Here is a 15133-nt window from a genome sequence, read left to right as displayed (position 1 = left end):
CCTTCTGGGGAAGGGCAGAGGTAGAGGCAGAGAGGGAATCTTAAGTAAGCTTCACACCCAGTGCAGAGCCCAGTGAAGGGCAACTTGATTTCACAACCCTGAGATCATGACCTACTCCGAAATCAAGAGTTGGACACTTAACTGACTGAGCCACCCAGGTGTCCCACCATTGTCAGTTTCTTAGAGTTTAAATTCAAATATAAATTATATTCTTGGTCACTAGAAACACATGATCTCTATTTGTGATAACTATGATGGTATAGAAGTTGAGACATCTACATCAAACCCTAGAAATGTGTTTCCAGAGCAAGGCTTCTTTTGAACTCTGTGTAACCACATCGGTAAAATAGAGTATCTTAAAACCATTACTCAAGTGACAAGACAAAAAGAAGTGATTCCTTTGTGGAATTTTCAGATATGTTCTAGCCAAAACAACTCTTTTAAATCCATTCTTTTACCTCATACTATTCAAGTTTATTTCATTACTACAGAGCCAAATAATTTTTTTTAAGATTTTATTTTATTTGACAGAGAGAGATCACAAGTAGGCAGAGAGGCAAGCAGAGAGAGAGAGAGGAGGAAGCAGGCTCCCTGCCTAGCAGAGAGCCTGATGCGGGACTCAATCCCAGGACCCTGAGATCATGACCTGAGCTGAAGGCAGAGGCTTAACTCACTGAGCCACCCAGGCACCCCAAATAATTTTTATTTTATCAAGAGTTTTCAAAGTTATAAAATACTTTCAAGGAAAAATGTAAGGTATTTGAGAAATACTACTATTCAGTAGCATGTTTGCCAACTGGATATTTTGCAGTGATCCTAAAGTATACATTGAATGGTTTATCAAATATGAGTAATGAATCGCTTCTCAGCCTTTTGGCTAAGATCAAGTACAAATATGAGTAATAAAAACAGTATTCTCTGATTTCCTACTTTTATAGTTGATCTCATTGTATGAAATGATTTTTTTGAGTTGCAAGATAATATACATTCATTACCAAAAAATACTAAATCAGTTTAATACTGCCTATAGTGTAAAGACTAGCACATGATGAAACCCAAAAAGATTTCTGGAAGTAAGAATCAGCATTTGAAAGAAGGTTATAAACCTTCTTATAGTTTTAGTCTTGTATCTACAAAGGGCAGAAGCCAGCACTGGACTCATCTAATTTCTTTTTAGACCAAGACCACACAAATAGAAATGAAGAAAAGATCACCAACATCTACGATCACTTCTTTGAATATGTTGGATGATGCTACTGCTGCTATCAGACATGAGGAAGGTAAAGTAAAAAAATAGTTAGACACTCTGAAAGGTACTATTGATAAGACTCACTTTTAAAGTAATCCTGTAATTTCTTTAGAATTTCAGATGATAACAAAAATTTAAGGAATAACATAAGAATATTAAAATGAGCAATTCCATATACATGGTATTTTAAACATTGGTATTTTAGACATTCTTATCACTCACCAAAGAGTACTAAGAAATTTTCTTTAACATTGAAAAAAACAAAGAAGTACTAACTTACAACTTAAAACAGAGGTTGGATAATATAACAATCATATATTAAGATATTTTTCAATATATAACCAGTAATTCATTATCATGGACAATATTAAAAGATATTATTTTGTAAAGCATAAAAATCTAGAAATTCTAAATCATAATCCTCAACTTTATTCCATATTTGTTTTCTTGAGAGAAACTCCTATGATTTGCTTCTAATACACAATTTATCTCATTTCATTTGTCTAACTCAGCAAGCATGAACAAAATAAAGGAAATTTGCTTTGCTCTGCTTTTTATTAGTACAGAATATTTTTATTTGCTAATTCCAAATCAGAAGTCTAGTTTTAAACATCTCTTTGCATGATAAAGTCAAAACATTTTATTAGTTAGAACTTAAACAATTTGCTAATGTTTAACTTTTTTATTCCTTCATTTCAGAATCTGAAAAATCCAGGAAGAGATGCCCGTTGTGTTGGCATAGATTTGCTAAAACTTTCTTGATCTGGAATTGTTCTCCCTGTTGGTTAAAATTGAAAGACTTTATCCATATGATTATAATGGACCCATTTACTGATCTTGTCCTTACCATATGCATAATTCTAAACATATGTTTTTTGGCCTTGGAATGTTATCCGATGAGTGAAGAAACCAACAATGTTCTTAGCATTGGAAACCTGGTAAGGCTCTTGTACCTTATTTTCATTTACGACTTCAACTTTTCTTTAGTTATCATTACCCCATTATTTTATTTTATTTTATAATTCCAGTATGTTGCAAATGCATTATATGCATAGTAGATGAAGTATTATATTCATACTTCCACAACTGATCACCCCCAGCCCTGCTTTGTAAGTGTACCTCTCATTTAATAAGTTTGTAGCTGAAGCTTAAAATTCTACCATTTAAGTTTGAGATTCTAGTCAGTTGCTTGGCAGTTAGGTTAAATGGAAATATTATTTATTTCTTCTCCCTTCCCAAACATATCCTGGTATATACCATATATATCCATAGCTTCATAGAACAGAGCTGAGCAGAGGTGAAATAAGAAATGCAAACTCCTCACTGACACCTGAACTCTGAATCCGGACTACAACCGCACCTGCCCTGTCTGCTCTAGCCACCTGTCTTTGGCTTGATGGGAACTTATCCTTTTTTTAATCAATACAATGCAAAAAGCAAAACAGATTTCTGTGAGTTTAAAAACAAATCACGTTCAAGAAAATATACAATGTTCAATTTTCTTTGCTTTTATGATGGTGGTGGTTTGTTGTTTGGTATTAGTATAAATGGCCAAACTGCTACCCATTTTGAATTACATATTTACTTGGAACCAATGCAACAATTGAGTCATTTCTACCAGTATAGTTTTCAAGAGACACTGTTCACAGGTTTACTTTTTTTTCCCCTCGGTTCACATATGCACTTTTTAAATTCTTTCACAGTTTAAAAAATTAAATATCTTATCATGTATTCTGTATCCCAAAAAGAGCCATTCAAAATGAAAAGATTTTCATCTTTAAATATTCTTTTGTTGTCTTTCAAGACAGTTTTTATTAAATATTTGAAGATTCTGTATACAGTGTTTGACGTTAGACTGTTAAATTAAAAATGTTTGAGTCTATCCTTATAATATAGACTCCAAAACTAATCAGCTCTTGAGAGAGGAACTGTAAAGAATGTGGCAGTGAAAAGTTATAGTTTTTGTGTATGAGGTTCTGATAATGTAATTGGAAGCGTATTCTCATCTGTGTGTTTTGTTTCTGTTTAGATTTTTATTGGAATTTTCACAGCAGAAATGATTTTGAAAATCATTGCAATGCATCCATATGGGTATTTTCAAGTAGGTTGGAACATTTTTGATAGCCTGATTGTGTTCCATGGTTTAGCAGAACTTTATCTAGCAAATATTCATGGAATGACTCTTTTTCGAACATTCAGGGTGGTAAGTAGGATCCAAGATCTCAATTTTATTTTATGAAAATTTATCTCCATCTCCTCAGATACAACATGGGAAGAATAGTAACACTTATCCCACTGGGGTATTTGAAATAATAAATGAATTAATTTTTATGTAAAGAGCTTAGAAGTTGCCCCAGGAAGAATAAGCATTTTCCTGTCATTTGACCAAAACTTCAAAGGAAATAAGCTACATATGTAGCAAATTTGAGGTATACTTTAAGGAAGCAGGACTAGAGTTACTGGTCAGTTGTGAGGAGCAGAATAATGAGGAGTCCCAGAAGCAGAATGCCAGTGTATAACTAAGGAATTTGAATGAGGTGAGTATTTCTAAATGTAGAGTTAGAAAACGTTAAAAAAGACCAGAAAGGCCAGGGGAATGTTATTATGAAAGTCTTTAAGTCAGAATTGGTATATATGCCTGTAATGTAGGGTAGTAGTAAGAATCAGAAAACTACCCAAGGAAATAATTAGAAGAATATATATGGGAATGTTACATACTTGATAAGTAATATATTCTCGTAAGAAGTTGCAGGAATGTAGCAGGAATCAAGTACAATTAAGTAGATTTGATCTTATCTAAATAATTCTTCAGAACACTGCCTTATGTCCTCATCTGTACATTTTTCTCATCAGTAAGATAAACATATGTGAGATGTACCTATCAAATTTATGGATGAAACAAGACTGGTAAATACCAAAAAAAAAGATAAAAGAGATAGTATCAAGGTATCTGAAAGGCTGGTGTGGATTGTATATAAATGATTCAGTTTTACATGGATAAATGTGAAACCCTACTTTTGAGTCCAGAAAGACAACTATATACTAGAAAAAGTTGGGGAAAGTATAACATATATAAAAGGGGATGTTTCAGTTTTAGATGACTAAGTTCACTGTAATATGGTGGCTAAAATTTTAAGGTAATCCTTCCCTGTATCAATAGAAATAAAAAAATCTAGTGAAAAAAAGAGAAATATCCAGACTAAACTGACCAGACTGCTGTGTTTGGTTTCTGATATGTTACTTTAAAGGAAAATACATAATAGAAACTTTTGTGGAATTTAATAGGACCTAACAGACTTTTTTCAGTATCGTCTATATGTCAAAATGTGGGAGAATTTCCTGTGTTGTGAAAAGCAAAACAAAGAATGGATAGTTGCCCTACAAGATATTAAAACATAAAACTAGAGTAATTATAATCACATAATAGTGAATGGAAATTGACAGATCAACAGAAGAAGATATGTATGGATCTAGTATAAAAAATACAGAATATATATGATGTATTAAGAATTGTATAAAATGAATTTTCAGTGGTTAGTATTAACAATACTTAAAACTGAGTATTACATTAAAGACTACATATGTAGTGTATAATGCTGATAAAAATCTTAAATGTACATCTTAATAAATAGTGACCAAGTTTTTCGTTGTTTCTTATTTTTGTTGTTTCTGGCATTGCTGTATTAGTTGAGAATTTTCAAGTTGGCAAAATACTGGCCAACGTTTAAGATTCTGATGCAGATTCTTAATATCTCCTTGGTGGCCTTGAAAGACTTGGTCCTGCTGTTGTTCACATTCACATTCTTTTCTGCTGTGGTTGGCCTGAAGCTGTTTGGTATGAGTTATGAAGCATGCGTCTGCAACATAGACAAAGACTGTCGTCTCCCACGTTGGAACATGCATGACTTCTTCCACTCCTACCTGAATGTGTTCCGGATTCTTTGTGGAGAGTGGATAGAGACTTTATGGGATTGCTTTAAGATAGCTGGCCAATTCGGTTGTATTTCTTTTTACATGATGGTCATTTTAATTGGAAACTTATTGGTAAGTAATCCATGCTTTTAAATTTTTCTTGAAAAACTGATGTAATGTAGTCTGGTATTTTCATGATGTCTGTTAACTGTGTTGTCTGATATGGTGACCTCTAGCCACAGTGACTGTTGGTCACTTGAAATACAGTGTTTCAATCTGAGATGTGCTACAAGTGGAAATATGCACTGGATTTGAAGTCTTAACCTCAAAAAAGAGTGTAAATTATTTTATTAGTAATTTTTATATTGAATGAATTTTAAAATGATGACATTTTTAATGTATTTAGTTAAATAAAATGTTAGTAAAATTAACTTCACCTGTTTTTAATTATGCTCTTAACGTGGCTACTAGAAAGTTGTGTAGGTGACATGCATCATATTTCTGTTGGATAACACTGCTGTATAACCTTGCTACTCAAGTAGCATTGGCATCATGTGGGAGGTAGTTACCAATGCAGACTTTTAGACCCCACCCCAGACCTATGGAAGTAGAATCTACATTTTAACAATAACCCCACATTTTTATATGCACATTAAATTTTAAGAAGCACTTAAATGTAACACTGGTTGTCAAACTTGGCTGTACATTGGAATAACCTGGGGAATTAATAAAACTAATAGAATGCCCTGGATCCATTCCCAGAGATTTTGATTTTATTGTTTTGTGGACATAGGCTGGTCATCAGGATTTTTTTAAAGGTTTCATTTGATTAAATTGCAGCAAAGTTTGAAAGTCATTGGTTTATTAAACTATTGTGCATTAACTAAAAGGTAAAGCTATCACTTTTAAATTCCCAGTGATTGAACTATTGTTACGTGGATTGAATAAGTAGCTTTCACTTCTTCCAAGAAAAGGGAATGGCTTATAGAAGAAAACTGCTCTTACAGGAAGAAAAACTAAGGATTCACCATTTGATTTTTATTTATAAAATCATAGAGATCAAATAGATTCTCCAAGACTGAAAAAAAAAAAATCACGTTAGACTCCATTGTATCTATTGGTGCCCTTCCTCATTACTTCTATTTCCCCTTGGTTATAACCCCTGTCCACTTATCACTGCTGTCATTATGTTTAATTGTTGATTTACTTGTCTCAACCTTCCTTATTAAACTAAGCTCCACAAAGGAAAGGATTGAGACTATTCTCTTATATCATCAAAGCCTAGAACAGGGCTCAACCTGTAAAAATATTTCAATGACCTCTGCCTCTATAGCTCTTGGTACACTTTCAATTTCCACTGACATAACCTTATTCTTACTGGCTGGGAAAAAAAGAAAAAGAAAGAAAACACAACCATACCAGCGTACATACCAGCATGCCTAATTAAAAATGTCAGAGATAGATTTCACTTCAGTTGTGGTATAACACATATGTGCAAACAAGGTCATTAGAGACAGATCTTTGTATATCACACATCTGCCTTCTATACATCTGTCTTGCTGGCTAGTAGCTTCTGTTTTATCAAGATGGCTGCTGCAGTCTGAAGCTTCATGTGTTCATATCATGTCAAGTTTAATAGAAGAGAAATTCCTGTTTCATTCCTGGAAATCACAGCAAATTTCTCCTCTTATCTTATTAGCTCTGAGTCACATGTCTATTTGTAAACCAATCTCTATTGCTCAGGGTATTTATGATTTATTGTGCAGAGTGTAGAATATATTAACATATTATTATGTTAAGCTACTCAGGATCCTGTCCTGGAGCTGGAGTTGGCATCATTCCAGAGCCAAATCATACAACTGATAATAAGGGTGATTTCCCAAATGAAATGTAAGTTTCTCTTCCCAAAAGGAAAGGCCATGGTTGATGGCTATTGACTTAAATAACACATACACATACATACACACACACAAACACACACACTTCACAAAGAAAAAAAAATGCTGAGGCAATTATATAATTGTACTTCTGTTTCTTTGTTTTTGAACTCCACTCTGTTTCTTATTTTTCTCATTCCTACTGATCAGAAACTTGATGTCAGTAGGCAGAGGGATTTCAGGGTAAAATGGAGTTATAAGAGCCTCCATTTCCAATTGATTGGTCATCATATTGCTTGGCTTGCTGAATCTTTTAAACTTTATTCCCCTCAACAGTCATCCACGTGTGGGACATCATGATAATAATAACACTACAGTAAATACAAGGGGAAAAAAAGCAAGGAGAGAATCTGTAAGGCTACAGAACTTTTCCCCTGTACTTCCAACTTGTTGCATTATAGCATTGTAATTTCACTTCAAAATTCATGTAAAAAGAAGTGTTTCTCATTTTTTAAATTTAACTTTATCTTATTTGCCCAACAAAATTCCAACAGTGACTCAGCCTTCAGTGGAAACCTTAAAACATTATCATACAAAAAGCCAGTATTTAAGTGACTTTTAAATGGTTACATGTAGTGTTGAGTTGTAGAAAAAACAGTTCAGATCCAAGAAAACATGGGTTCAAATTCCAGTTGTATCATTTACTAATTAAATGGCTTTGTGCACATTACTCAGGCTCCTTAAGCCTGCAATCTCTAATAGGAGAATCCTTAAATGGTTATTATAACTCAAATTATATTAGCTAGCACTCTATAAATATTCATAAATATTTACTTTTTTAAGCTCTAGATAATTATAACTCCCACATCTATAGAACATCTATAGAATTTTGTTAAAACATTATTTAGAAGTTTTAGTTATGCAAACATTCCAAGTGTTTTCACTTGCAAGTTAAGTAGTTGCCACCAAGTGAATTGTGGTCTCTGGTTGAGGACTAGAAACATAAAAAGAAAAGAAGTAGAAAACAATATAAAATGTAGTTGTTTTTTAAAAATAAAAATTTGATGATAAATATGTATGTTGCTCTACATGTTTACATATTCCCAGATTAAATATATGTTAAGATACAATTGCAACAATACTAAAATAGAACCTTCATACATGTTAAATTCCTTGATTACTAATGAAATAATTACTTGTACTTTAAAAATACTTGAAAAATGCTTGCAAAATACTTAAAAAGTACTTGAAAAATAATAAATAAATCTTGAATCTTCCTTCTCTTCCATACTACTTTATTTTGATAGGAGTTACTCAATTCTTACCTAACAGATAGACATCCTTGAGGTAAAAGGAAGGGAAAATTTCAGGAGAGACATTGAAATGGTTTTTTTTTTATATACATTATGTCATCTTTTGTTTTCTAGTACAAAAACAAAAAAAATATTTTGAATCTCTTTATAAAAACACTGTGACTAGAACAAAGTTACTCTATACTTATGTAATATAATCTTTGTGTCTCCCCCTTCCTTCTTTATTAATGCTAATAAGAAGTAGTCAATCCGATATAGTTTGGTAATTTACACATTCTGTTTTTCTTTTTTAATTCCTTAAAAGACTATTTTTAATTCAGAGCACACTTGAACAATACAGTAGCATCTTGTAGTATTACAAAATTTTTCTTTATACCATAGTTCAGAGCATTTTGAATTTTGTTGTTAGCCTTTTAACATTTTCACTGTAAGTATAAATCTGTAGACATTGTGTGTGTGGTATGTATGTTTAAGATACGAGAAATCTTAGATTGTAAGCTTTTAAAAATACAACTGTTGTAGCAAAATTTTTCCTTGTCTAAATCCTGTCACAAAATCTATTCTTTTATTTGTTCTATAATTAATTTTTTCAAAAAATATGTATTTATTACTTATTTTGTGCCTAGCACTGTGCTAATTGTTTACTTAAGAGAAAGCTTGGTTCCTGCTCACATGAAGCTTATAGTCATGAAATTCTCACCTAACGTCCTTTCCTTATTTCTTGCCATGCCTAATAACCAAAGGAAGGAAAAGAAACAACCAACAACCTTAAATTATATTTAGTGTTGCCCTCTTAACATCCTGAACTCATTGTCTCTTAAGAATGATAGGAATCCTAATGATGTAATTTAAACAAGGGCCATAGAGCCCCTGCCCATATCCGTAAGTAAAATGTATATTAGTATACACACCCATACACATACATATGTATATATTCTTAAGTATAATTCATGTCATTTGAACTTGCCCATTAAAAGCAATTTGTAAAACATAAAGGAAATTAAATAATAAAAAGCTCAAATATCCAAAAAGAGGCGGATAAACTTCCATAACAAACAAGATACTCAAATTATTATTTTAAGTTTAAGAGAATTATCAATATAAATCTCCAACTCTAAACTCCAAAAATATTATCTATGTCTTACAATTATAAAGAAGATAAAAATATGATTCTCTAGAAACTAAGTGTGGCTTGATCATATCTTTCAGTGATAATAAAGGTCAAAATATACACTTCCTTGAGTTTAAATAACTTACAACTATTAGGTATGATTCTTCCATCATTCATCTCTTTCTTATTTAATCAAATTTATTACTACAAAGAATTGATTAACCTACCCAGTGCCTGTGCTAGCATGTCACAAGAAAATTTAGATGCCAGGAATAGCTCTTTCCCCATGATAGTCCTAGTGGGTTTGCAGAACCCATGGACATGTCATTGTACATCTTCCTGGGATAGAGCTGAAATGATCCGCCACCTGAAGAGGCAGCCTGTTTTCTCATCTTGGAAGAGGTAGCCTGGCTCAATGAAGGAAAACAAGCTTTGGAATAAGACAGACTCAAGTCCAATCTATGTGACCTGAGATATTTGACACCTATAAGCCTTGCCTTTTTCATCTATAAAAGAGAAACAAATGATATGTCATTGAATGTTGTGACCCTAAGATGAGTTCTGGCCGTACAAAGTCTTAGCACATCGACCCACTGTAAGAACTGAATAACCTAAATAGCATTAGAGTTTGTATTGTGTTTGCAAATCTCCGGTAAACTTTAAAAAAAAAAAAAGATGTTTATTGTTTAGAAGGAAACAAAAAGTGAGATAAGCTTAACCTCATTTACTTCCTCATTTAGATAATTTACCTGTTTCTGGCATTGGTGAGCTCATTTAGTTCCTACAACCCTGCAACTACTGAAGAGAACGACGAAGCAAAAAATCTCCAGCGTGCAGTGGCGAAGATTCAGAAAAGAATAAACTTTGTGATTTCTAAAATATTATGCAAAAACCAAAATGTTTCAAAGGAGACAATGGACCATGTAAATGCTGTATATGTTAAAGAGAATATTTCTGACCATACCCTTTCTGAATTAAGCAACACTCAAGAGTTCCTCAAGGATAAGGAAAAAAGCAGTAGCACAGAGAAAAACACAATGACTCAAAACGAAAGTCAATCACTTATCCCCAGTCCTAGTGCCTCAGAAACTGTACCAATTGCTTCAGGAGAATCTGATATAGAAAATCTGGATAATAAGGAGGTTCAAAGCAAGTCAGGTGATGGGAACAGCAAAGAGGTAAGTTGTTTGAATATTCTGATTGCTTATTGTTGGTTTATGGCATTAGAGTAAGAGAGTGGATTAGTGCTGAAGTTACAGTTGAAGAACCCAGTCAATCCTAGCTACAGCATTCCTTGCTCCTGACTGTACGCTCTTCATTAAGTTAATTAACTTGTCTAAACTTCAGTTTCCTTGTCTATAAATTCAGATAAAATTGAATCTATTTCTTAGGGAAGATAAGACTAAGAAAAATAGTTCAATGGTCCATAGAACAATGCCCAGTCTATAGTGAACACTTGGTAAAATAAGATAATATCATTAAAAAATTCAGTAAATCAATAAGCAGGCAGCATGGGATGATGTAAAGCTATTGAAGAAAGTTAAGTTTTCAAAATCAATGTGTATTATCAGAGAAATCAAACTCTCCTGGGCATTATCATCCTTGAAATGTGAGACTCAACTACAGGAGGGCTAAAATACTTTCCTACTTGCTAAAATTCTAGGATTCTTATCACTTTATTTCTGCAACATTTACTGTAACATATATAATTGAGCTAGACTAAAAGAATAAAGAAAACTCACCAGCTTGAATTGTGAACAGTGTGTGGCTTTATCAATTCTGGGACAAACAAAACAAAATGGAAAAGCAACGACAACAAAAAACCCAACACATTCAAAAAAGCATAGATATTGCTGTTAACTTAGCTTCTAAAATGTACACCCTACTGGAATCAATCTTAGTGTCTTCATGTGCAAATACTATATCTTAGTAGGAGGTGTAATTTAATGGAAAGCTACATCTACAGAGATCATGTCTTCTCTCTGAGCTTGTACCTCAGTAGAGAGGTACTTGCATTGTACCATCTCAGTTCACTCACAGGCACTGGGGAGGAAAGACAATGTCTCTTTCCACATCCCAAAAATCTCTGGCACCATCTTGTCTCCCGGATCTCTTCCAGCTTGGCACCTGTTCTGCAGTAACTTCTCAAATTGGCCTAAAAGGAGTTGAATTGTAATTATTCAAAATCCTTCTAGCTCCTAGTGAAGGCATCTCTCTTTGTGTTAGAGAAACACTTTCACTCTTTAGCATGCCCAGCATTTTTAGGTTCATTTTCCTTTAAATAATGCCATTTCTAGAAAACAAGGAAAACTCTTCTCCAGCTACACTTATGTGTCTTCACTTACAACTTTGACTACCATTTATTTCTGGGTAAAATTGCTATTTATCACCACACATCATATTGAGATGCTCCAGGAAACTTCTTGCCAATCTCATTAGAAAGTCTGGGATATGAACGTATACAGGAAAGATGACACTAAATATATTTGTAAATGGTGAGGTTTCAGGAGTTGTAATTTCTGCTGCATAATTATTTGGTCCTGTTGATTGGTTAGCTACTCATAGATTTATTCAGTTAACTGTACATTTACTTACATATTTAATTTAGACACTTCAAAGATTATACAACTCCTGAATACTTTAGGATTCTGATCTACTAAAAACTGAAGAATATAAAATCACATGTGATCTGATAATTCTGAGATACAGTCCCTTTCTTTGGTATTTAAACTCTCAGCCATTTTTTAGTTGCAACATAACTAAATTTATATAGTTATAAAAATAACATCAAACTTTACATTGGGTTTTATAACTTTTTTCATAATGTAGAGGTATAGCATGGTCAGTCTCCCATGCTATTAAGTAGTCTTCTAATAAAATTATTTATAATTTTGAATCCCAATTGATTTATTTTTAAATTAAAATAATACATACTAAAAATGCTTAGAAAAATCACATCAAATAATTTATGCACAATTCTAAAATTACTTAAATATAAGGTGTATAATTTTCAATTATTGAATGCATAAGGATTATATAATGTTCATTTATTGTTTACTTTCAAATCAGTACATGGCTATACCCTTTATTTTATCAGAAATAAAGAAAATATGAAGAATTGATATAATAAAGGCAATTTGTTTGGGAGTAATCTCCTGATGGATACATTTTTTTTAATTGAGTACCAAATGTCTTACTGACAATTGACCATGTATGGTCCAAGACAAACAGAGCTTCCTAATTATATTTCTTTGACATTTATTGAGGATAAGACCAATAGGTAGGATACAATATTTACAAATTTCCTTTTGCTATACTTCACTTAGATCTTTCCTTAATTTTTAAGAAATAAGTGTTTTTTCCAGATGTTTTACTACATTTATCTTATTTTTTAGTTAGAAAATAATCTTCCTTAATAACTTTAAGATCTTGGTCATTTAAAGGATGGTGTGTTGTATATTTATTTTAAAATTAAGTAATATAAAGCATTGTGAGAAAATGATTTCAAGTAAAAGCCACGCATGTCTCATGCATTATTACCACATATACAAAGTCATGGCTATCTTATCTTATCCAGGGTTGAGCTTCAGTCAAGAGCAGAGTGCGAAAGAATGCTAATCTCTGCAAATAGCTTCTCTCCATAGTGCTAGTACAACTTTGCCAGGTCTATTCCTGACCCTTATTCTTTGGGCCATTTACTCATTTCACCTCAGGGTAACCTCACATCAGTCCTGTCCTATGATGGTAAACACAAGAATATCTGGACTAGATTTTACCAAACAAAACTAAGTTCATTCTTGTCTACCCATATTCAGCATCAAGGGGTAATTTATTCTGATACTGCTCATCTAGCGGAAATGGCATATATACAAACCTTGTGAGTAACTTCAAGAGAGCTTTGAAACTCAAAGCCTTTTGGATACTGGAGATAGAGAATCCTAGACATCTTTAAGGAGAACAGTGTTGTGAACTGAGTGCTAATTATTTTAGCTTAAATGAATTCTTAATTAATTTTTTAGAACTTCAGCTCACAGAGATATGCATGCATTTTAATTTCTGTCCTGAAATTAGTCTAAAAACTCTTTAAACCTGATAAAAGTCTTTCTATACACAATTTTTCTTATTTATGAAGATGAAATAAACTTGAACTCCAGTGAGAAGCTTTAATCACAGCTTTCTTGGTGGGACTTTACTTTTCAGAAGGTAAAGCAATCTAGCTCATCGGAATGCAGTACAGTTGACATTGCCATCTCTGAAGAAGAAGAAATGGTTTATGAACGCGAGAAGCCAAAGCATCTGAAAAACGGTAAGAAAAAAATAAGTTCTTTTGATCATTATATTGAAATTACACTAAATTTCTCTTAACCTAACTAATACTATGGGATATATTTTAATTTTAGAGTTTATTAATTTGGTTAAGGAACACACACACACACACAAACATGTGTGTATCACATGCACACATGCCTGTATGAATCCTGATAAAATTTATAGGGAATTTCAATAGAAAAGTGAACATTTGGAAAAGAGGGAGAGAACCTAGTTCCTAGGAAGTTTAATAGAGTAGTTAAGAGCTTTCTGGAACCAGATAGCCTGAATTCAAATCCCAGCCCACCACCGACAAGCTTTTACTTACCCTCTCTCAGGCTCATTTCCTAATATGTAAACTGAGGATAATAATAAAACTTACAGGATGGTAAAAAGATTAAATAAGTATACATGTATGTGTGTGCATTCATGGGTGCGTGTGTGTGTATACTTATGCTTCATGGAATACTGTCAATATTCAAAATACCTATATGAAAACTTCTTGTATCTTTCAGAGGAAAACAAATCATGTAATGGTGATTTTTTTTTAAATATTTTATTTATTTATTTGACAGACAGGGATCACAAGTAGGCAGAGAGGCAGGCAGAGGGAGAGGGGGAAGCAGGCTCCCCGCCGAGCAGACAGCCCAATGCAGGGCTTGATCCCAGGACCCTGAGATCATGGTCTGAGCTGAAGGCAGAGGCCTAACCCATTGAGCCACCCAGGTGCCCCAATGGTGATCTATTTTTATATCCCACATGAATATGAAGAAATGTATAAGACTTCAGTCAGTTGATTAATTCATGAGATATGTAACATACATATAATTCCAATTAGTTTCCTAGCAAGATTAACAGATAATTACAGGTTCTGGACATTGGAAATCATCAGAATGGTAACTGCTAAGTGCTCAAATTTCTGTATTCAAACCAAGAACTTGCTCTCAGTAGCTCAACTTTTAGGACTTGTATCATTCAAGACAGAGGAGGAAACATTTCTGATAGTTTTTTCCCCCAAAGATATATAAATTGACAGTAGATAAAATTCTAAAATGAAATGCATGGACTTTAAACTTCATTCACCTCTCTTTCTTCATTTTCTCCCCTGTTAAGCACTGTCTTCTCAATTCTCAGATTTTCTTTTAGCTAACTCTCTTAGCCAGAAGGCAGAGTCCAACCCATGCACATGTACTCTACCCACAAAGTACTCTGTAATCCAGGGGAGGTCCTCAGATAATCTCAATCAGAATCCCTATTCTCATGCCACCTAAGACCTGACATCAATTTAACTGACTTTAACTAATGTTATACTTATTAACATTTCATAAATATCTATGTACTTAAATGAGAGTGTTTATTATGC

The 15133-nt window shown here is 33.0% G+C and overlaps 1 protein-coding gene across 2 annotated transcripts in view; it reads left to right on the top strand.

The window, feature by feature from the left end:
- Positions 1-15133, top strand: part of SCN7A (sodium voltage-gated channel alpha subunit 7) — a 79863-nt gene that overhangs the window by 48741 nt on the left and 15989 nt on the right. For both annotated transcript variants that reach the window (XM_032880362.1, XM_032880364.1), the window contains exons 11-16: positions 1178-1280; positions 1949-2187; positions 3279-3452; positions 4937-5293; positions 10203-10640; positions 13663-13768. In XM_032880362.1, the coding sequence (XP_032736253.1) occupies positions 1178-1280; positions 1949-2187; positions 3279-3452; positions 4937-5293; positions 10203-10640; positions 13663-13768 (1417 nt within the window). The remainder of the gene's footprint in view (positions 1-1177; positions 1281-1948; positions 2188-3278; positions 3453-4936; positions 5294-10202; positions 10641-13662; positions 13769-15133) is intronic.

Source organism: Lontra canadensis, unplaced genomic scaffold, assembly GCF_010015895.1.
Source record: "Lontra canadensis isolate GAN:19392208 unplaced genomic scaffold, GSC_riverotter_1.0 scaffold69, whole genome shotgun sequence".
Lineage (NCBI taxonomy): Eukaryota > Metazoa > Chordata > Mammalia > Carnivora > Mustelidae > Lontra > Lontra canadensis.
Note: the sequence above shows the minus strand (reverse complement) of the source record. Positions and strands in the feature narration are given on the sequence as shown.